The sequence below is a fragment of the Capra hircus genome, chromosome 17, assembly GCF_001704415.2.
Source record: "Capra hircus breed San Clemente chromosome 17, ASM170441v1, whole genome shotgun sequence".
In the NCBI taxonomy this organism is placed as follows: domain Eukaryota; kingdom Metazoa; phylum Chordata; class Mammalia; order Artiodactyla; family Bovidae; genus Capra; species Capra hircus.
The window spans coordinates 54,427,092-54,450,771 of record NC_030824.1 but is presented as its reverse complement, the minus strand read 5'-3'; the positions used below and the strand labels follow the sequence as shown (position 1 = coordinate 54,450,771).

The following is a 23,680-nucleotide window of genomic DNA, read 5'->3' as shown; positions in this document are numbered from 1 at the left end:
CGCTGGCTGAGTTTTGCTTAACCCTAATTACAGCTGCTCACCCCATATTCTAGGTCTCGTGGCAAGGACACAGAGCAAGTCCTGAAGCGGGGACAGGTTGCCTGGGGAAAGAGATCTGTGCATTACCACCCAGCCTGGGAGCGGGTTAGGGCTGCCTGCCCTGAACAGAGAAGTGGGCTGTGACTGCAGGCTCACGAAGCTCAGGAATCTAGAGGGCAAACGTTCAGCAGCATTCACTCAGATGTCGCCATCTCACTTGTCAGAGTCCTCAACTTTCCCAGTCCTTTGACCACTGCAAAACAGACCTGCCCTAACTGACAGCTGTCTTTTGAAGTTTATCCATTCAGACTACTAGGTCCTGGTTTGGTCCTCAGTGTTCTCAGTTCTCCTGCTACGAGAGATTGAAGCTTTTCTGCATGCATCTAGAGGATCTCTGGCTTGCCACGCCTGGTTTTCTGGTGCCTATTATTGCCCTCGGCTGTTCATTACAGTTCTGTGGAGTAACAGGGGCTCAGTAATAGCCATCAGACCCTATGATCCTCAAGGCTCAGTTTTCTCCAGATTCTCAAATGCCAGCCAGTCCAATACTGCATTCCTTTCTACCACACCATCCCCATGCATCATCAGTGTAAATTGCAACCAGTCCCCACCCACCATGAATGACAGGGTCCAGCTGAATCACTCTGTGTCCACCACACACTATACATTTCTGATACCTATCTCACGTATTAGATAAAAAATGACATAGTTTATACAAAAATTCTGGAACGCTTTCCAAAATAGGTTTAAAACAGTGTGAATAAGAAATTAAATGTCAAAAGTTTATAAGTGAGATACTAGATTTATTCAAAGAGAAATCAAATTTCCTGGGTAAAACATCTGTGTGATAATACTGATTCTGTGTCTCTGAAAAATGGCTATATGGTCACCTTTGTCCATACATTTAAGCATAAATAACAGGTATTGTTCAGCACACACACTGTGAAGAAAGAACTGAATGAGTCAATGGCTGAAACATACATATAATGACTTAAGATAACATGACTATTTAATGAAAATTTAGCAGATAACATCTGACTTTTATCCTATGGACAAATAAGAAAAAATACAATAATTCATTTTACCCATTACATTTTACAAAATCAGACAAAATGATTTTATAAGCACAGTTTTTTAATAAAAACAGCAATTTCATTTCAAACAAATATATTATCATCCTATTCCTTTATCCTATATATGTATTTAATTGGCAAACCTACTAGATTACAGAAATCAGTAAAAATCCAATCCATGATGCTTCAATTGCTTAGATCAATCATATTACATTTGAAATTCATTTTTCTTATGTTAGAAGCCTGATTATCAGTTCCTATTAAAATGCTATGCCCCACTCCTTGTCCCAATAAATGTGACTAGTCTCTGCACAAGGCTAAGTAACAGTATGTAGAATACTTCTGAACATTCACACATGATTCATCAAGCACACAGATCCCAGCTCCTAAGACAAGGCCATCAAAGGGCAAGCAGCTCTCCTAGTTCTCTTGTTCCTCATAGTGAGCGTAGCCACTGGCATAGGTCCTTCCTAAATTCAAATTAGTAAACAAATCTGATGACTCAGCATCTGAATCTTTTCCACCTTCATCTTCTTCCTCTTCATCATCCTCTGCTTCGTACTCATCTTCTTCCTCATCATGGTAGCCAGCACCAGCATACTTATCAGATGCAAGGTTCTTCCAATAGGCATCATACCCAGAAGCTCCATCTCCCTCTTCACCTCCAGTTTGCCTGCCAAATTTCAGGGAACGTGCTACAAAACACAGATATATATGTGGTGTTTGATTAAATTCTCCAAATCCTCTACAGCACATAAAATTATATGAACCTATCTGCTTCTTACTCTCAAATGCAAAAGTCAGTCACATTTTCCTTATTTACTCACTTAAAATTTAACTGGAAAGAAGGAAGACCCTGGGGGCTCAGTAGTAAAGCATCCACCTGCCTATATGGGAGACACGGGTTCGATCCCTGACATGGGAAAATCCCACATGCCATGGAGCAACTAAGTCCATGCTCCACAAATACTGAGCCCATGTGCTGCAACTACTGAAACCCATACTCTGCAACGAGGAGCCACTGCAATGAGAAGCCTGCGTACTGCAACTAGAGAGCAGTGCCCTCTTGCTGCAAGTAGAGAAGAACCCACACAGCAATAAATAAATAACACTTCAAAAAGAAAAAAAGGAGACCTCAGAAAAAACAGTCAGTTATCTCCTACTCACAGTCGACATAGACATCTTATAAAACATGATCAACATGACTGTGTCGTTTCATTAAATCTAGTCAAGGTTGGAAAACAAAATAAGAATAGCATTCTAGATACATACATTAAGTACGGAACATTAAGGTCTAAAAGGCCTTTGTTTGATTAATTGAAAGTATATTGTCAAATTATAGAACACCTGATTTCATGTCATTATATTCTTCTCAAAAGAACTATTTTGTAATTCAGATATCCTAGAAAATAAAGCCTGTAATTTCTCCTGTCTTACTAGCAAAACAAAGTTTAGTGCAAAAAATTATGTCTCACCTCACTGCATAACTGTATCTTTGATTAAACAAAGTACAGTCAGAGTCATTTAGAATTATGGTTCTGTTCTGATATGTTTGGTAAAGAGTCAAATTCTCTTTAACAAAATTGTGAGCTGCATTATTGTAAGCACGTTATAGTAGTTGCATTCCTTCATGGAAAAATTACATTAAACCATAAAACAATTTCCTAGAGTAGCAATGTATAACATAATAAGCACTGCTGCTCAAATATCAGACACCTAAGAATAGCTTCAAAATGAGTTCCAACTTCCAAGTACTGAAGATTACCAGAACTTGAATATTAAGGATTTATTACCACACAATTATTTAACAAGGAAGCCGAAGCAAAAACAGACAAATCACTTTTTGGTCTTAAATTTCAGTATTCACTATGTCATTAATTGAAGCAAATGCCAAATATTGAAGTGAATGATGGTAAATTTCTAATGTTAAACTGAAAAATTTTACCCTCAATTTCCCAAGGCTATAAAATTCCATTTGCTTAGGAGAACATGTTCATCTTCTCAAATATGAAGAAAAGGCAAAAACAAAAATAGAAAGAGGGAAAAAAGCAACAAATCTTGTCTATGCATTAAAGCAAAATCACTCCAGCGTTATTTTAAGAAAAGCCTTACTTGACATGCTAAGATCCTTAGTTTCCTGAGTTTCATGTCCACATTTAGGGCAGGGAGGCTGTTTTCCTTTTTCTTGTTTAAACACCTTGCTCCTTGTATGATCATCACAGAAACAAGCCTATATAGGAGAAATAAAAATTAGGAAGTTAAATAAGTAATTCAAAAAATACATGAAGACATCACTCAGTGTTTTTGCTGTTCAGTTGCTAAGTCATGTCTGAGTAGTTGCAATCTTACGACTGCCGCCACGCCAGGCTGTCCTGTCCTTCACTATCCCCTGGAGTTTGCTCAAACTCAGGTCCACTAAGTTAGTGATGCCATCCAACCATCTCATCCTCTGTCACCCTCTTCTCCTCCTGCCCTCAATCTTTGCCACCACGTGGGTCTTTTCCAATGGACTTGGCCCTTTGCATAAGGTGACCAAAGTTCTAGAGCTTCAGCTTCAGCATCAGTCCTTCCAATGAATAGTCAGGGTTGATTTCCTTTAGGATTGATTGGTTTGATTTCCTTGCTGTCCAAAGATTCTTAAGAGTCTTCTTGGGAACCACAATTCAGTTCAGTTCAGTCACTCAGTTCAGTTCAGTTGCTCAGTGGTGTCCGACTCTTTGCAACCCCATCAATCGCAGCACGCCAGGCTTCCCTATCCATCAGTCATGTCCAACCCTTTGTAACCCTATGGACTGCAGGATGCCAAGCTTTCCTGTCTGTCACCAACTCCCAGAGCTTGCTCATACTCGTGTCCATCAAGTCGGTGATGATGTCCAACCATCTCATCCTCTGTCATCCCCTTCTCCTCCCATCTTCTATCTTTCCCAGCATCAGGGTCTTTACCAGTGAGTCAGTTCCTCGCATCAGGTGGCCAAAATATTGGAGTTTCAGCTTCAGCACCAGTCCTTCCAGTGAATATTCAGGACTGATATCCTTGAGGATTGACTGGGGTTTGATCTCCTTGCTGTCCAAGGGACCCTCAGGGTCTTCTCCAACATCACAGTTTAAAAGCATCAATTCTTTAGTGCTCATCTTTCTTTAATAGTCCAACTCTCTCATCCATACATGACTACTGGAAAAATCATAGTTTTGACTAGATGGACCTTAGTCGGCAAAGTAATGTCTCTGCATTTTAATACGCTGTCTAGGTTTGTCATAACTTTTCTTCCAAGGAGCAAGTGTCTTAATTTCATGGCTGCAGTCAGCACCTGCAGTGATTTTGGAGCACAAAAAAATAAAGTCTCTCACTCTTTCCATTATTTCCCCATATATTTGCCATGAAGTGATGGGACCAGATGCCATGATCTTAATTTTCTGAACACTGAGTTTAAGCCAACTTTTTCACACTCCTCTTTCACTTTCATCAAGAGGCTCTTTAATTCTTCACTTTCTGCCGTAAGGGTGATGTCATCTGCATATCTGAGGTTATTGATGTTTCTCCCAGCAATCCTGATTCCAGCTTGTGCTTCATCCAGCCCAGCATTTCTCATGATGTACTTACTCTGCATATAAGTTAAACAAGCAGGGTGACAATATACAGCCTTGATGTACTCCTTTTCTGAATTGGAACCAGTCTGTTGCTCCACGTCCTATTCCAACTGTTGCTTCTTGACCTGCATATAGATTTCTCAGGAGGCAAGTAAGGTGATCTGGTATTTCCATCTCTGTAAGAATTTTCCACAGTTTGTTGTGATCCACACAGTCAAAGGCTTTGGCGTAGTCAATAAAGCAGAAGTAGATGTTTTTCTGGAACTCTCTTTTTCTGGTATTCATAGCTGTAGTCACCATCACGGAGCCAAAAAATACAAAGTCTGGAACTTTCTTTTTCTGGAACAATTAGAAAGCATCAATTCTTCAGTGCTCAGCCTTCTTTCTGGACCATCACTCAATATATCAAGGAAATTTAAAGATATACTTTGTTCAGGCGAAGATGAGTTTTGCTGGGACTGGTAACATTCTTGATTTCAATTCCTTAAGGGAAAAGGTCTCTGCCAAAACTCTTCTGAACGATGACCTAAACACATGGCATAAAGTATACACAGGGTGTGACATGCAGACACATTTCTTCCTATGAGTATTCACAAAGACTCTGATGACATAATGGTGAACAGCTCATCTATCCACGCAGAGCATACCGTCTAACTGGGGGCACATAACTGGAGACGCAAGAGCAGAGAAGCAGCGCCAAACCAGGTCAGGGATTCAGGAAAGACTCCCAGGAGACGTGATGTCTTAGCTGAGATCTAAGATACGGAGAATGGGGGTGCAGCGGGGTAAGCAAGAGTGCACGAGTTGTCTAAGGCAGGGGAAACAGCATAGACCAACCTGGAGAGGAGTTGGGAAAGAATATGACTAGATATGAAAGATATGACTAGGCGTATTAATAAGAACCAGAGAAATTACTCTGAGACGAAGTGAATCAGGGTGCATCTGTTCAGTAATCCTTGACAACTGGAAATGGTGGAGACAAGGTATAAGGAAGCAGAACATTATGGAAATCTTCACTTTCCTCAAACTCTACCGAGCACGTCCATTTTGACATAAATTAAAATATACTTCCATCATTTTGGTCAGAATGTTCTCCATAAATATAAGGTATGAAAACACTGAGCTAAGATTCAGCAGACCCGCAGACTAGTGTTCAAGTCAACACACGCCAACTGGATGAGTTCTGAAATGTCTCTAAGCTGTCTCAACTGCATTCACAATCTCTACAATAAAAGAATTAAACTACATGATGTTTGCAGGCATGTATGCTAAATTGCTTCATTTGTGTCTGACTCTTTGTGATCCTACAGACTGTAGTCCACCAGGCTCCTCTGTCCATGGGATTCTCCAGGCAAGAATACTGGAGTGGGTTGTCATGCCCTCCTCCAAGGGATCTTCTCAACCCAGGGATTGAACCTGCATCTCCTGCATTTCAGGAGGATTCTTTTACCACTGAGCCACCAGGCAAACCCACACATAATGTTTAAGGACCCTTATAGATTTATTACAACTAAAAATATTCTAAAGACTGGTGGGAATATATGGGAATTAGAAACAAATCTAAAACTAAAAAATATAAAAGTATACCTTACAACGGAGACAGGAATGCTGACCAAGCCGATTGCATGAAACACCTGTGGGGCAAAGTACATAATATCCAGATTCAAATTTGGAATGAAAACATTATTTTCCACAGATTTATACTTATGCTATCTTATCTTAGATTAACTATCAACATTTATTTTGTCTCATAGCTTTGAGGAAACAAAAAAGAGATGGTATTGCCAGCCAGAGGGAAGGAAACCAGCAACTGCACATCCCCAGCATTCTTTCACTATTCCAACTCTAATTATCCTCTAATCTCCTTCCATTCCTCCAAAACTAGGAGATGGCAAATGTCATTAGTGATATTTTAAAACCTGAAATGGTAAAACATCTTTTTTCCCCCGTGACACAGGCTAGACTCTTCACTTAATGATATAATATTTCTATTTTTAAAAGAATAACATCTCCATTAATATATATTATCTCCTGGTGGTATAGGCTATTGCCATTCTTTGCAAACTTCTGATATGAGAAAAGGTGGAAAAGCGTGACTATGAAGAGAAAATAATGTTCAAGGGGGCAGGAAAACAGATGCAAAAATCCCAAAATATCTCTATTTTAGTCAGTAAGCCACATTTAATTTTGGTCATTATCTACAATTAATGCAAAAAAAATCTACACTTAAGTGCAAATATTTTGGAATAGCCAAAATGTCTGGCATATATTGAGTATGTCACAAATGGAAGACAAAAATAATTAAGAGACATATAAGAACAAGAAAATAAACTAAGCCTTACCCTGATACAGCATAAATATAAACTATTAACTTTCAATTTACTCAGAGGTCTTGAAAAAAGAAAAGTAAACAAAAGGAATTTTATCTTTATAATTCAAATATTTGACCAGATATTTCTAACTTGGGGATTCTTTTACTTAAGTTTGTCTGGATCATGGGAAGCTTTTTTCTGGACCAGGGAGTTATTTTTTTAAAAACTCAAGGATGATTTCTCAACTATGTGTATTATTATTGTTTCTGTCCAACCCCACTCTTCCTTCCACAGTACCAGATGGATTTGTATTACTTGTCCTAAATGCTAACAGTAAAAGTAAAAATCAACTGCGTACTCACCAAATGTTAGATATATATAAGCATACCAAACTACTCCTATAAACTATATTGTTTCAGTCTGTGGAGGAAAAAGCCTGAAACCTCAATCATCTCTACTTGAAGATATGTCGAGAATTCTTAGGTTCAGTCTTCATTCAGTCAAAAAACGGATTATTGTTTAGTTGCTCAGTAGTGTCCGACTCTCTTGAGACCCCAGGGACTGTAGCCCACCAGTCTTCCCTGTCCATGGGATTTCCCAGGCAAGAATACCGGAGTGGGTTGCCATTTCCTTCTCTAGGGGATCTTCCCAACCCAGGAACCGAACCTCTGTCTCCTGTTTGGCAGGCAGATTCTTTGCCACTGAGCCACCAGGGAAGCCCACACACTGTAAATCCCTTTCAAACACAGCACCGGAACACACTGAAAGTACAAAGTGCCTCGCCCGATTTCCCTGTGCACCAAGCGTTTCCCACCCCCGCCAGCTGAGCTTTGGGCACGCCTCAGAGACACAATTCTAAGAGATTCCCTGCCGTCCCCCGCGCCCTCACCGCCATCTCTTGGGGACCCAAGCCATTCTGGCAGGACGTGGCCCTGCCAGTCTGCTGCTAACTACCTCAGCCCCACACACAGGCGCTCCCGTTCTCTGTCCTGTTCATTTTTCTCCCAAAGAATTAAAATCTTGAGTTTATATTTACAAATGCATTTCTTCCAGATTTTAAAAAATATTGTGACTTTCCTAGTTTTAGACTGGGGAATGGTTTTCTTTTTAAATCTATTTCTGTGTCTTCAGAATATTTTAAAAGAAAGCAGGTTTGGATACATCAAAGACTACTGATAATAAGCCACTTAAATTGGAGGCCGCAAAGCCATTTTCATTATTTGAAAAAATAAAGACAGAGTACACACATGTGTGGGGATTTTTTTTCCCTCAAGACATTCTTCCCACTGGTTATGCAAGTAAAATAAGTATTTTAAAGAATTCCCATAATTTCCCATTCATAGTTATAAGTTCAAATCCAAAAATGATGAGATATGACCAGTAAGGGAGTAGAAACAAACTATCTTTGGGGCTTATATGTATGATTAGGGCAGTATTTCAGAACAAATATTTCAAGCAGTGAATGGCAACTGGCAAAGGAAAAATGACAAAGAAAAAATAAAGCAATGAAAAAAAGTGAAGAAAGAGGATAAATTACACTAAGCCAAAGAAACCTGTGAATCTGCAATGAGAATGACTTTAATATGAGGTATCAAAAGACATGGTAACAGATTTATATTAAAATCCCTTCCACTATTCAGTATCTTTATTTTTCCTTTGTCTTTTACCAAATCACTAAAACTTTATCACTCAAAGTTGCCTGTCTTTGGGTTTAAATACTATAAAATACATAAAGCTCCCAATTTTCAAATAAAATATTTCAATTTTTATATTACACATTCTGCACAAGTCTAGGAACAGCTGAAAAATGGTAACTACTTTGACACGTTCCTTTGATCTTTTGACATTTTCTTTATAAATACTGTGAGAATTACATATGTGTTTGGACATTGAGTTAGACTGATGACTTACCAACTTTGTATTTATAGATGTTATAGATGAGTATAAGGATTAACATTTTATAGTAGAACAAGAACCAAATTCATGAGAGTGAACCTGGAATTTCAGCCTTTCCTACAATGCTGTCTACTATTTACTAAGGGCTTCCTAAGTACCCTTAGAAAGGGTACCGTCCTGATGCTTCATATGGATTCTCTTCTCAGTTAACTCTTGGAAAAAATTAGCATCTTCCTTTTAAAACATAACAAAACTCAGGTTTAGAAAGATTTGGTAATTTGCCCCAAAACATACGGCCCGTAAGAAATCAAGTACGATAACCCTGTATGTGAGACAGCAAAAGAGACACAGAAGTATAGAACAGTGTTTTGGACTCTGCGGGAGAGGGAGAGGGTGGGATGATTTGGGGGAATGGCATTGAAACATGTATATCATATACGAAACGAATCACCAGTCCAGGTTCGATACAAGATGCATGGGGCTGGTGCACTGGGATGACCAGGAGGGATGGTACGGGGAGGGAGGTGGCAGGGGGGTTCAGGATGGGAAACACGTGTATGCCTGTGGCAGATTCATGTTGATGTGTGGCAGAACCAATACAATATTGTAAAGTAATTAGCCTCCAATTAAAATAAATAAATTTAAATTCAAAAAAAAAAAGAAATCAAGTAATGTTTGAATCTAAAACTTGAGCTTTTGAGAAATTAACAGAGTAAGAATATAATACAATCTTATCTGTAAAAATGATACCATGAACCCATCAGTAACACTGGTTCTCAAACTGGAATATACATGAGAATTATGGGTACAGGCTAAATACAGATGCCTGGCCCCCACCAGACTTAAAATCTCCAAGGATGAGGCTTGGGTACCTCCATTTTCTAAAAACCTCCACAGGTATTTCCAATGCAGACTCCTGTCTAAGAGTCACTGGAACCAAAAGTAGGAACAAACTAGGGGTCGAACCACTTATTTGGGGACATCTGAAAATAGGGTTGGGGAGAGGGGCTAGTTATTGTAATAACTTGGAAGTGAAAACGCCATTCAGTACTCAGGATCAGGAATGCTACAAGCCCTGCAATGCCTGATCAATCCCACAAAATGAAGAACTGACCCAACCCAAATGCCACTGGCACCACTGCTGGAAAACAATGGACTGTATGTGTTCTGAATTTTTTCTAGAAACAGAAAATAGATACTGAATTAGATTACAGTCCATAAGAGGCCACATCAAAAACCAGATTCCTTTTCCCGTAAGTTTAACACTTAACACTATTAAGAATCTTAGGTATAAAGAACATGTAATATATTAAAAACTTACATTTAAATGTTTCCGCTTCTAAAACCTGGCAGCTGGCTTGATGTTCAAACTGATCATCTTCACAGAGAAAGTTATGGCAAAAAGAACAACTGAAAATTCTGCCTCCTATTGGATTAAAGAACAAAACCCACAAATGTAAATATAATAAAAGTTTAATTTAAAAAATTCTCATCTATAAAACTGCTCAGAAAAGATGGCAAGTTATCTCAGATGTATACCAAAAGAGCACAGCAATTCTTGTTCTGGTAAAAGCTACAAAGAAAACTAACCGACTGAACCAAGAGAGTGAACTTCCACTATATCCTAGCTCCCAATATAACGTGCAATGCTAAGAGATACTTCCTCTCCGGTACGTAACTCCCCTCCCTACCCGCCTTGGTAGACAATCCTAGCACTGCCTCTTAATGTTGGTATGTATAAATCCTTTCTCCAACCAAAGTTTACCTGGTCCCCAACCTTCCTGGCACCAGGGACAGGTTTGGGGACGTGGGGGGATGGTTTCAGATGATTCAAGCACATTCCATTTATTGTGTGCTTTATTTCTCATCTCAAGCTCCTCCTCTGACGGGAGGTACCAGTCTGTGGCTTGGAGGTTGGGGACCCCTGAACTATACTGATAATGGGAACAGTGCCAATACTTAGGGCTGAGAGTATCCTGTAAAAAGAAAAATCAAACTAGAGCATCTAGAATGTTTCAAGGTCATCCTTCACTTCCAGCAAAGCTCATCACTTGTATGTGACCACTCACCGTGGTCCCACACACCCCGTTCACATTCCACACACTCAGCATCGGTAAGCGGGCAGGCACAGGCGTGTGTACTGAGACACTTCCTACCATGACAGACCCAAGCTTCACAGAAGTCGCATATTGCACCCTGCAACAAAAGAACACCAAAAATTAATCTCTGCCACCTGACTGGCTACGACCATTATTTAAGCAAAGGTTATCACCAAAATTATATGCATTCAGCCACTCATCAACATTCAGTGATAGAGTGGCTACATTTTAAAATGTACTGCTAAAAAAAAAAATGTACTGCTTTCTCTAATCCAAAATTAAACAAGGTTCCCTGAAGATCCAACTTCTTCAGCAATAGTTATTTACAATATACAAATCTACACTACAAATCCAAAGGAAAAGAAGCAAGAGGGAAACTATACACGTACTCTAACATTAATCATTAAAATAAGTCAAAGAGTGGACAGTCGTTAAACTGATTTTAAATTAACTGAAGTCTAGAGCCCACAATTCAAACATCCCTGTCCTATTGCAATTCTGTTAACTAAACTGAACTTTTTCAAATATTAACATTTCTGACTTAAGAAAGACCCTTACCTGTGTAATTTATAAAATAATCATATAACTTTTCTAGAATAACAGAGAGAAAATGTTAAATTTCTGCCAGCATCTTTTTTCTTTTAAAGCAGCTTATGTTTTAAATCCCCAATGGCTCAGTGGATAAAGAGTCTGCCTACCAATGCAGGAGACACAGGAGATGCCGGTTTGAACCCTGCATTGGGAAGAACCCCTGGAGTAGGAAATGGCAACCCACTCCAGTATTCTTGCCTGAAACATCCCAAGGACAGAGCAGCCTGGCAAACTACACTCCATGAGGTCGCAAAGTGTCAGATATGACTGAGTGACTGAACACACACACACAGCACATATTGTAAACCATTAATATACTTCTTTGTAGAAAAAAACTAAAGTAAAATACATTACTAAATGACAAGGTAATAAGACTCCAATCCTCTGTCAAGATAAAACTGTTAAGACTATGCCTTTCAATGAAACAATGACATCTACAGGACACTAAGAGCTAGAAAGACTCTTCAGAAAATGGAACTGAAAGGTGTTTCCTTTACAGGTGAGGAGGGACGGGGCATGATGCAAGTTCCAGAGCTACATTAGAGAGGAGCCGTGATTTAAATACAGGTCTTCTGAACCTCAATGTTCAGTGTCGCATTCAACACAATTCAAGGCTCCGTAACAAAAGTGGTAAAGAGCAAATAGGAAGAATGTTTTGGACTTGTAGAAGTAGATTACCAGTGTGGATAACAAATTCTCAAATGTTAACTCAGAAGAAAGATGACACACTAACCTGAGTGATCCAAGGGAGTTTAAAGAGATAATTCACAAATAACAGGGAAGGGTATAAAAAGCCATCAAGGGATGATACACATATACCCGTAGACCTGAAGGGATACAGGCAAGGGGACGAAGAAGGTTCTAGAACCACAAGAGAGAGCCATATGAAGAGGACTACCTATTCAAATAAAGGAGACCAGGATAACATGGTAGGGAGAAAGCTGGAAGAATAAACACCCAGGTCGTAATCTCCTCCCCTTGTCAGCCCCTCCATGGGCTGAAGCCAAAAAAAAAAGCCATAAGTAAGAAAGTCACCGACCCAGTTCACACACACAGGCCAGGCTCCCATGACAAATCAGGGTGGAGAAGAGTAAAGGGAGAGGGAATCTTAACTGGCAAATAGAAAATGGACTATTCTAGGACTATTCTAGGACTCAGAGCTAACAATGCATGATTCTACTTAAATGTATTCTTTATATAAGAGATCATTCACACTAACACAATTCAGTGAATTAAAAAAGTAGTAATTTGATAAATCTAGACATACCAAGGAAGATTATAACAGCTTCTGAATAAAGGAAACACTGACAATCCTATACTTAAAGAAGAATTTTCACAAGATGATTATAATTCTGGCTCTTACCTCTGTAAGACATGCACACATGAAAAACGCAAAGGTCTACTTTATGATGAAAAATTATGTGTTCTTGGAAAATTATTACTTATATTCTACTTTAAATATTATATTCCTCATGGACTGACATTTGGAACTGAGCATAAATTAATACAATAGAATATGGTAAAAAGGGTCAAAAGGATAACATCTTTTAGTGGAAAAGAGAGTAAAATGCATCACAGGACACAACTGTTTCTATTATTTAAAACAATGAACTTCCTTTGAAAATTCTACATGTCATGAAGGATAACTACATGCAATAAAGTACATTATGTCTATATGTAGTGAAGAAGAAAACTCTGTTAACTACGTACTCTTTTCTGAAATGCAAGGCTTTAAAAATACAATTAATCATAGGTTGTTTTGGAACTTAGGTTGCTTATTCAACCAAAAGCCTGAATCCTAATTTAGCAGAACTTTTAATATGGAAAGGGCTTCCCTGGGGGCTCACAGTAAAGAATCTGCCTGCAATATGGGAATAATACATGGTTGAGGTCTAATTAAGACACATTATAAAGGCCCCACTGATAAATGAATGGTTGTTTGGGTCCATATTAGATGAGTTTCCATTCCTTGTACATTTCCCAGTAAGAAAGAAGGAAGCCGTTTGTACATTTCCCAGTAAGAAAAGAAGGAAGTAGTCAAAAACATGTGGAGAATAAGTGAAAATCATACACAACCATGCCAGATAATCCAGACTAACTGAACCAAGGGACAAAGCAATACCATTTGGGAACAAATAACTGCATATTGGTAAGAATGCCTTCTCCATCACCTTGGAAATCTACTGGTCTAAAAGATATGACAAGAAGCTTACCACCATGGCGAGGCCAGTACTGTAGACACCAGCATGCTTTACGACACAGTCTGAAGACTTCATCATGCACTTTGTTTTCCCTAGCAAAGAAATGAATTTTCACTATTAGTCTTACAAAGTGGTCCATGTAAATATTCACTAATTCCTCTTTTTATCTAGCCCAAGTTCCTATGGAAATAATCTGAAATAGAGATTAGCACTGTTTACTGCTTACATAACTGAAAAAAGAAAATGGATATAACTGAGATCTTAACAGAATCTGATCTTTTCAGATTAGGAATTTATACACTACTTCATGTTTGTAGTAACATCAGAAATTAAAGGTTATGCTTCCTTATCTAATCATCACTAGAACAGTTTAAAACCTTGTGCATTTTTTGAATTTTCAGATGAATTAAGAGATTTCAAAGTGATACGCACATTTTATAATTCACAATAAAGGCAGTCTGATTTGAAGGGACTGCTTCTTTCCATAGAACATCTCAAACCAAATATAAAATAACTATTCAAATTACCTAGTTCATTTTTTATGTTTATCCATAGTTAAAAAGTTATAAACATAGCTCCCAGGTAAGCATTCTTCCAAAAGAACTGTCAAATAGTGCCCAAGTGAGCACAAAAACTCAAGAACACAGTGATAAAGCAAAAAAATCACAATACAGCCATAAGAGCTCTGATCTAGCAGTAAATTAGCAATCTGAAACACCATCAGGAAATTCATTTATCACATGGCATGAAAGGATTAACGGTAACATACTAATCACACATCTCAGACACCACAAAGTGGAACACGGAAGAAACAGAAGACTCTCGATTTTCCATTACCCTGATTACCTAGGAAACCAAGCTAGACAAGAGGAAACAGGAAGAAAGAGAAACTGGAAATGAGAGGCAGCAGCACCCCAACTGTTCCATGTTCAACACCAAGGGCAAGAACTAGTGAGCAGGAGAGGCATCCACGCATAGCACTCCAGACGCTGAAGACAGGCAAAGGGCCTCGCGAGGCTGTATCTCCATCGTATTTTCGCATTCTACATCCATTTGTCTTTTGTGAATAAAGATATAAAAACCAGCAGATGATAGGTTTATCTAGGCTAGTGTTCTCTTTTCCATTAATTACAAACTTCAAAGACACCTTTGGAAGCTGGAAATATTCAGGGGTGTGGCCCTAAGCCTTCCTAACTTTCTGCAATGTTACCATGCATAAATACATTTCAATGAGCATATCTCAAACTGTGTTTCACCTGAAACTATCATCCCATAACCAAAGGGGAACCTGTGTTTAAACAAAAGTTTGGGGGGTGGTTCTGGAATGAATACAATTAATCAGGCTTCCTTACTGGAGGTCTACAGAATCTTACACATACACATATGTAACAGAATTCTCCCCGATGGCAGTGAGGGAAACATGCAGAACGTCTCAAATGCACGCACTGCTTGAAGAATACCTATTAACATACCAAGTGCTCTGCGGAAGACTATTTCGGAAACATCAGCCTTGCTGTTCTGTGAACTACTATATAGTTTCACTCTGAATAATCATTCACTCTGAATAAAAATTCATTAAGTACATTGCTTAGGATCTCTATTCCACTTACTTGGCAATACATGTGAGGAAACTCAAGAATCATACACTGAGAACCAAATAAGAAAACAAGTGATCACAAAAACCAGCCCCAGGTAAATGTTCAATAAAATCACGTTCAATGGTCTAACCAACATACTGCAGGCAGTATCAGCAAGAATCAAGTTAGAGAAGTAAACAAAAGATATCAACAAGACTCAGACAGCATAAAGAAAAGTTCAGGATCACCAAATCTTATTAGTTTGAAATTTAATCTTTTCATGTTTAAAAAAACATACATGGTACCAAACTTGTATCTTAATTATTTTTCCAGCGTGACATCAAACAGATAAAACCAACATGTGATAGTTTTCTGGTAGGCCAAATAACATTTTATGTTATCTTATTAACAGTAAGCATTAACACTACTGTAAATGATAATGATGAACCCACAGGTTCAAACTAAATAAATACCAAATAAATGTTTTAGTAAAAGAAAAGGCATGCATTTTTACCATATACTTACCACACTGTGCACAAATTGGTAACTTCTGTACAGAATTACAAAAGTAGCAAAATGCTCTATTCTTCTGCCGCCTTGTCATGTAAAAGAAAATTTTTAAATACAGTCAATATCAGGTAAAAGGTCCATCTATGTTATTATATATAAATAGAAAAAAGATAGAAAAACAAATAAAATTTACCTCTGACACTTGTCACATTCCTGTAAAATATAGAAACATAACATTAATCTTTCTACCGGATGAAAATTGCAAAGTCACTTGCATTATAAAGAATATCCCATTTTTCTGTTAAAATGTAAGTGACACTTGCTCAAAAGCCCATGTATACCAGCATCTACACATACTTTAATAACAAAGGTATGCTACTGGGCATACCACACTAGAGAAAGCAGCGGCATTTTCACAAAAGAGGCTAAAAACAGTAGTGGTCTGTGTTTTTAATTTTTTTTCCTAAGGAATCAGAAAAATAACACCGAATGGTACAAGAAACAGTAGGGAACACAGCATGTTGAAGCGCACAGAAAATCCAGAATCCTGAAAATGGTACCAAGAACTCCACAATCTGGCCTCTAGTCACTTTTCAAACTTTGTTGGCCTCTTCCCTTTAGATTCAAATCACTATTTGCCAGTTGTTCTCAAAAAATGTCTTGTACTCTTTCTTTTCCATGCCTTACTTATTCTAATACGTCTCCCTGAAAAGTCTCTCCTCACTCCTGTACTTGCTGCAAGCTCTGGTGATGATCCCACCTCCTCTATGAACTGAACCCCAGCCCCCACATTCATCTTTTACCACCTTTTACTCCTAACATACCTTAGTCCCAATTGTACCTTTTCTGCAGCACTTACCAAAGTCTAGCCCTTACTGCGTATATTTATGGATGAGTCATTTCTTTTGTCTTCCTTCTCTTCTCTAGAAATGACCCTGGCACAGAGAACGGAGTCCCCACTGTCCTAATTATACGATGTAACCTTGCTCCCCCTCACCCGCCAACCCAGTCATAAATGTCGGTTAATCCAGGGATGGGCACCCACCCACACCCAACCTATCAGAGCGCTTTCCCTCTTTTAGGACAATATGTGCTGTAACATGCAAGCTATAAACCCAGTGGTTATGAACCCAAATGAAATAAAACAATCTGAGAAAATGGAACTAAATAAAAGAAAGGGACAGAACTAGAAGTTGTTCCAGGTTCCCACATCCCAGCTACATCCTTGTCCTTCCCACTACACAAGTTAGTCCATTATTCATTCAATCAACTCTATTTCTCCCTGAAGTTACTTAACTTGGATTTCTGTAATTTATAAACATTAGGTAATACAGAAAACAACTGAGCCCACAGCTTGTGGAAAGAGAGACTGTGTCATTCACCTATGATCCTCCATAGTGCCTGAAATAGCAGAGCAGGTACACGATAAACACTTGAGGAATTAAGTCATATTAAGCACTTCATAAATGTCTGATGAAACAAAAGTACACATAAAAAGGAATGGGAAGAGAAAAAGTACAGAGGCGTGGAAATCCGAGTTTGGGGACAACGCAGAGAAAACGTGGTCCGAGGAAGGGATGAGGTAATGATGACATGTGGGAAAAAGGCTCCAATTAATAGGATAAGTTGAGGAAGGTGTACTAGGTTAGAAAGGCTGGAAAATGTCACACAGTTCCTAGTACGTATTCTTGATCAATACAATAGTAGCCAAGATAATATGACAGGTTTTATAAAATCAAACAGAACTCAACTGCTATTCGGTGTTAATGAAAACAACAGACACGCCTTTAACACAGATTTTCATAGTTTTTCAACTGAGAACCAAAAGACCCATTACCATTGACGCATTGCATGGATGTTTAGCTAAATCTATGGTGCTTCTTGATGCTCTTAGTTGTTTTTCCCGTTCCCGGCGGTTCTCTGCCTTCTTCCTTGCACCAGTCTTTTTTTTAGGCATTTTCCCTTCTTTAGCAGCAGCAACAGCTACACAAGCAACAGAGAAGATATAATTGCCATGTTGTGTTTGCTATTTTAAAAAAACTGAGGAGCAGCAGAATGAAATGCTCTAATTCTCATTAAATTTTAAACTCAACTCTGCCATTGTGATGGTTAAGCACATTTTAAGCCTTTATGATAAACATTAAGCTTACATCATTCCAAATAAAATAGATGGCTTTAGAAAAACAAAGCACTTATTTGTATTACCAAACAGTTCTAAAAACTGTAAACATCAAAAGATTTATCCTAACAGCCAAAATGGTTTTCTTTCCCACAGAGAAGTTTCTTTGATGTTACACAATATCCTTTAAAAATTACTCTGTACCAAGTGAACAAAATTATTAGGAATGTATTATTTACCCAGTTTATTTCACTTTTTAAGCTATATATTCAGATAACCTGATGCTGCCAAGACTTCATGTCTAGTTTCTCCCACATAGTACCTAGATAAAACATCCAATAGTCATGTCAAATGACATCAACTACAAAGCCAAACTATCCTTTCTGAAAAAAAGACTAAAGTCATCAGAATCAATCTGACTCCTTGAAAGCTGCCTTTCCTTACACTTTTACCTGCAGTGAGCATGTAATTTTAACTTCAAATTTAAGAGTATGTGCTTACCACACATCAAAATAAGGACTTTAAAACTGGCTTTTATCAGCTAGTTGAAAGAACCACCACACTTAGAAAAAACAAGATTTTGACGAAATAACACATTTTTATTTGGCTTTTCATCCCATCTGAAGACCACAAGTTCCCTGAAAATTCCAGTTCTATCTTTTTTGACAAGCTTTGCCTCCCAGCCCTTTGGGCATAAATTAAGCACTTAATAAATGGAGAAATACACAAACGAGTCCACATGCTTGCTTTGAAATAGAAACTTAAAGTTCCTAGTATTCTTCAAACTACATATACTTTTAAAAAACTGTCTTTTCTAAGAGTGGTTCTCAAAAATTATCTGGAAATCTATAAAAGTACAGACTGAGCCTTCTGGGCTCTATCCAAGATCTACAAATCCGAAACTTCCAAGCATGGTTTCAAGTTTCACGGCGGACTGACAAACAACCTCCATGAAGACAAAAATATTCAAACAAAGCGGAGTCGTGTTCATGATACAGGGAGAGAGTTCTAAGAAAGCACAACTCGACATTTATATTTCTCATTACAGTACTGCAAAAATCACACACCAGCTTGTGTCTGGAACAGGACTAAGGTCACTCAAAGTTTTTCTACTTCCTGGGTTTCAACACTAACGCTGGAATGCCCAATCAATAAACCGCGTGGTGGTTAGCTAAGCCTTATAGACAAACCAGGCCAAGAGGTTTAGTGGGTGGTGATGTGGAGAAACATCCAAATCCACTAGGTCACCCTTCCAATATTTAAAGTGACAAGATACACAGAGTGAAAAAACGTGTACTGCCCTCGCCAAATGAGCTCCGGAAATAATCCCAAGGTGTTCCTCGGGTGAAATTTTCTGCGTCCCCAGGGGTAAATCCGCTGGGAAAGTTGAGCCTCATTTTTACCCCTCCAGTTTGTTTTGTAAACTTAAAAACTGAATTGTTCTCGGTTTTATATGGTATTAAGCCCTTCTCCAGGAAGGTTCCCACTTCTTCAGGACGTGGCCCGTGTCTTGAAGAAACAGACCCGGGGGGCGGGGGTGGTGTCACTGCGGCTCGGGAGGCAAAGCCTGCAGCAGGAGGGCCGGAGGTGCGGGGGGCGTCCAGGCGCGACTAGGCGGCCGTGCCACGCGGCTGGGGAAACCGACGCCGTCCCCGCCCGCGGGGCACCCTCCCTCGCGCGCGCTCCGGGCGGACCTCGCTCACCCTCGCGGGGAGGCCGGACTCACTCCGGGGGCCGAGGGGCAGGGAATGGCGTGAAGCCGGCCGCGGCGGCAGCAGCTCCAGCGCGCGAACCACAACCCTAGGAGAAAAATGCTACTAAGCCCGGATAAACGCGGACATAAGCGCTTACAGATACTAGGAGCCGGACCGGACGTCCTCTGACGTCACAGCGTCCTAACGGCTACACGTCGATAGAGGAGGGCCCGCCCACTTCTGTTCGCTCCGCCCCGTCCCTGCCCCTCCCGCGGGGGGCGGGGCTCCCAATGCTGTGCAGAGAACCTGGGAGATGAGGAAAAGGAGGGAACCCGAGGGGGAAAGTGGTTGGGAAGGGAGCCATCAATTTTATGTTTTCAGAAAAGGAGAACGCTAAAGGAAGAGAAAAATCTAAAGGGAAAAAGAGACTCACAGCCTGGCACTGGATCAGGTACAAACAGAAAATTCTTGCTTAGTTCTTCTGGAAACTTTTTTGTTCCCGCACAACCACTTTTCATGTTTGCTGCACAAGCTGGACCTTTAGTTGCCCGTGAAGTTCTGTACTACCCTCCTTTGTCTGTTTCCGCTGGCCTCTGGAATTCCAGTCTTTTGTGAATAAGCTCTTCCACATTCTAGATCTCCAGTGTGCTCTTCCTGTCTTTAGCTGAGACATAACATCCTCTCCCTCCCAGAGGCTGCTTGCTTTAAGCTTTAAGGAGGAGATGGCTTATTTTTCCACACTTCCTTTATGTCTTGGTTAGGAGCTTAGGGTCTGTCCCCTTGCTCCCCAGTGACCTACTCGGATGATCCCTCCTCCTTTTTATGTAGCCATGCCACTTTTTATCCTTCCTTGTTGCTTTGTGTTACTCTCTCCTTAGTGATGAAAATCTTTGGTTCCAACTTCGGCCATCACCGGAAGTCACATGAACATCTAAATGGAAGACCTGTCCTCTTGGGTTCTGGCTTTCATCTCCAGCAGCCATCATCTCTGCTCCAAGACGGACATCCAAGGTCATAGGACTTGTCGTCAGGTGGAACTACTGAAATCCAAAATTCAAACGTTTAACCATCCAACCTCCTATATTGTCAACTCTCTTAGTTGTCCCCAGTGAAGACTTGGAATCACTTTGTCCTTCTCTTTTCTCGGTATCAATATACTTTTTTCTTCCCCAGCTTTAAAACACAGTTCATCATTTCACTCACAATTTTCCTTTTTTTTCCCCTGAGCTGGAATGTGGTGAATTCTGTTAAATCAACAACTTGCCTTTTCTTTCCTACACTGAACTTCTGAGTGTTATTATAGAGGGAATAAAGTATGTAATCATGATTCTACTTTAAATCCAAAGTCATTGACCTCTTCAGGTCTCCCAAAATTGCCCTGCTAGCCATCTATGTTTTCCTTACCAAGCCTATCATTCTCATTTTCCATGAGGACTTTTGAATTTCCCCTTTCATCAAACTTCTACCACTTCATCAATTTTAGCAAATATTATTGCTTCCTTTCTCACAGAAAAAAAATAGAATAGTATTGGTAACGTTTCATGCTCGTGACCTTCTAATCACTTTTTTTTTTACATGTGTATCATTAACTCCTAATTTTACACATGATGAAACAAGGTCAGAGAGACTGTATGACTTGCTTCAGTATTATACAGATGATTTAGCTTGTAATGTTGTCTATTGTAGTAGTTCTAAAATTTTCTTAAATTTGGTCTCAGGACCCCTTAAAAACTCTTAATTAAAACTTGAGAATTTTAACAAACTCTTGTTTGTGTGGGTTATAGTCAATTGATATTCACCATATAAAAAACTCGGGCTTCCCAGTTGGCACTGGTGGTAAAGAATCTGTCTGCCAATGCAGGAGACATTAGAGACCCAGGGTTCAATTCCTCAGTCAGGAAGATCCCCTGGAGGAGGGCATGGCAATCCACTTCAGTATTCTCGTCTGGAGAATCCCCATGGACAGAGAAGCCTGGCAGGCTACAGTCCAAAGAGTCTCAAACAGTCAAACACACACATATATGAAAAATAAAACAGATAAATTTTAAGCTGTTTATTTATTGGAAATTATCCTGATAAGTCTATCACATGTTAGCATGAATAGCATATTTCTATGAAAATAACCATATTTTCCCAAATGTAAAACAGAGGAGAGTGATACTATTTTACAATTTTGCAACTGTCTTTCTTGTAAAGCTTAACAGTGAAAGTGTCATGTCCAACTCTTTGCAACCCCATGGACTGTAGCCCACCAGTCTCCTCTGTCCATGAGATTCTTCAGGCAAGAATACTGGAATGGGGTAGCCCTTCTCTTTTCCAGGGGATCTTTATGACCCAGGGATCGAATCCTAGTCTCCTGCATCGCAGGCAGATTCTTTACCATCTGAGCTACCGGGAAAGCCCAAAGCTTAAAAGAAGGCAGATAAATTCCTATATCTGCCATTCCATTGAGAAATGTTTTAATGTTTCCATTATTCCTACTATAGTTAGCCAGGGAAATTTCAAAAAACACTCTAGGGGAAGGCTGGGGAAATTATTATGATGTAAATCTTTTATGATATTTCAAGTCCTTCTTCCTGTGGATCTGATCTTTTCTCTTTTGATGGTTTCCAGATCCAAAAACTGGCTCAGACTTTAAAGCTGAGCAAGGAATTGTGACTCATTATTAGATCATTTTTCTCTGGCTCCTGGTTGGACACTCCCTTGATTTCTTTTGAATATACAGACTGAGCAGTCTCCCTGTTTGCAGTCCATCTGATCCACATTCTGTTATCCATCTCCCTAATGTTTTTATTCTACATTAAAGTATAGCCGATTATGGGCTTCCCGGGTGTCGCAGTGATACAAAGAATCCACCTGCCAATGCAAGAGATGTGAATTAGCTCCCTGGGTCAGGAAGATCCCCTGGGGAAGGAGATGACAACCCACTCCAGTATTTTTGCTTGGGAAACCCCATGGACTGAGGGACCCACCCGGTGGGCTACAGTCCACGGGGTAGCAAATGAGTCAGACAGGACTTAGCAACTAAACAACAATAGTCCTCTGAGGATCAGACCCCTCTCCCTCACTGCCACTCTCTTCTTGTCACTCATTGCAATCTGTGCCAGGTTACATTGTAACTTAAGTCAAGTTATTGACCCAGTGGCAGGGGCTGGGGGTAGGGAGAGGCAGTGGCAGGCAGATCCTGAAGGGATCACATGTTGCACCTCATGCAGAGGCCTCTGCATGGTTTTAAGCCAAGGGGAGCACTAGTCATTGATCGAGAAAGTTGGACTCTGTGTTCAGAATCAGGGGTTCAGGAGAATCCAGGGATTCAAGACTTCCAGGTGTCACAATCTAGCCCATTGCATCAGGGTTTCTTTTTTCCAAGCCAGCACTCTGACGTGGCATGGCCAGCCTGGATGGGTTGTGTGGTTGTTAACCTTCTCTGGAGCTCTGCCACCCTTATGATTAAGGATGAGGCCTGTTCCTCAGCTCTTTCTGCCCTCCTACTTCAGGAGATAAAAGCCTCTTTCTTTGCTACTAATTGTTTTCTTTACTTTTTTACTCTTAGATTCTTAACAGCCTTTAATCATTCTCAACTTTTTTACTTTTTCCAAAGAATCAGTTTTGCTTAAGCCAGTTTCCTTGTTCTTAAGAAGACTAGTTCACTTGTACTTCTAAAACACCTGATATGTTACACCCACTGCTAGTATGTTACCTTCCATTAGAATACATCCCAGTTCACTACTGATAAAAGGTTTAATTATTGCACTGTTTGATACCTTGTGCCAAAGTCCATCTGTTGTTCATCTGTCATCAGTGAAGAGGTCTACACTGACAGTCAGGAGGCTAATGATTCAAGTTTAAAATTCCATATTAGCTCCTATTTTTTTGGTTCAACCATGACATCAATCAACTTGGGATGTCTTCCCTGAGTCCAAGATGAGTGTAAGGAGTTTGTTAGGGAATGCTTTGGGACCATCACATGAGGAAGGGGTG

The 23,680-nt window shown here is 39.6% G+C and overlaps 1 protein-coding gene across 3 annotated transcripts; it reads right to left on the bottom strand.

The window, feature by feature from the left end:
• Nucleotides 822-19,908, bottom strand: ZNF330 (zinc finger protein 330). 3 transcript variants are annotated; one of them, XM_013970518.2, is made up of 10 exons: nucleotides 19,857-19,908; nucleotides 17,724-17,869; nucleotides 16,080-16,099; nucleotides 15,902-15,972; nucleotides 13,812-13,891; nucleotides 10,978-11,104; nucleotides 10,230-10,334; nucleotides 6,288-6,334; nucleotides 3,225-3,342; nucleotides 822-1,807 (listed from the first exon to the last, which is right to left on the bottom strand). In XM_013970518.2, exons 2-10 carry the CDS (start codon nucleotides 17,841-17,843, stop codon nucleotides 1,533-1,535), a joined length of 963 nt encoding a protein of 320 aa, XP_013825972.1. In that variant the 5' UTR covers nucleotides 17,844-17,869; nucleotides 19,857-19,908; the 3' UTR covers nucleotides 822-1,532. The 3 variants fall into 3 exon arrangements, with proteins under 3 accessions (XP_013825972.1, XP_017917050.1, XP_005691280.1); XM_018061561.1 differs by having other exon boundaries at nucleotides 19,700-19,891; XM_005691223.3 differs by having other exon boundaries at nucleotides 19,709-19,891.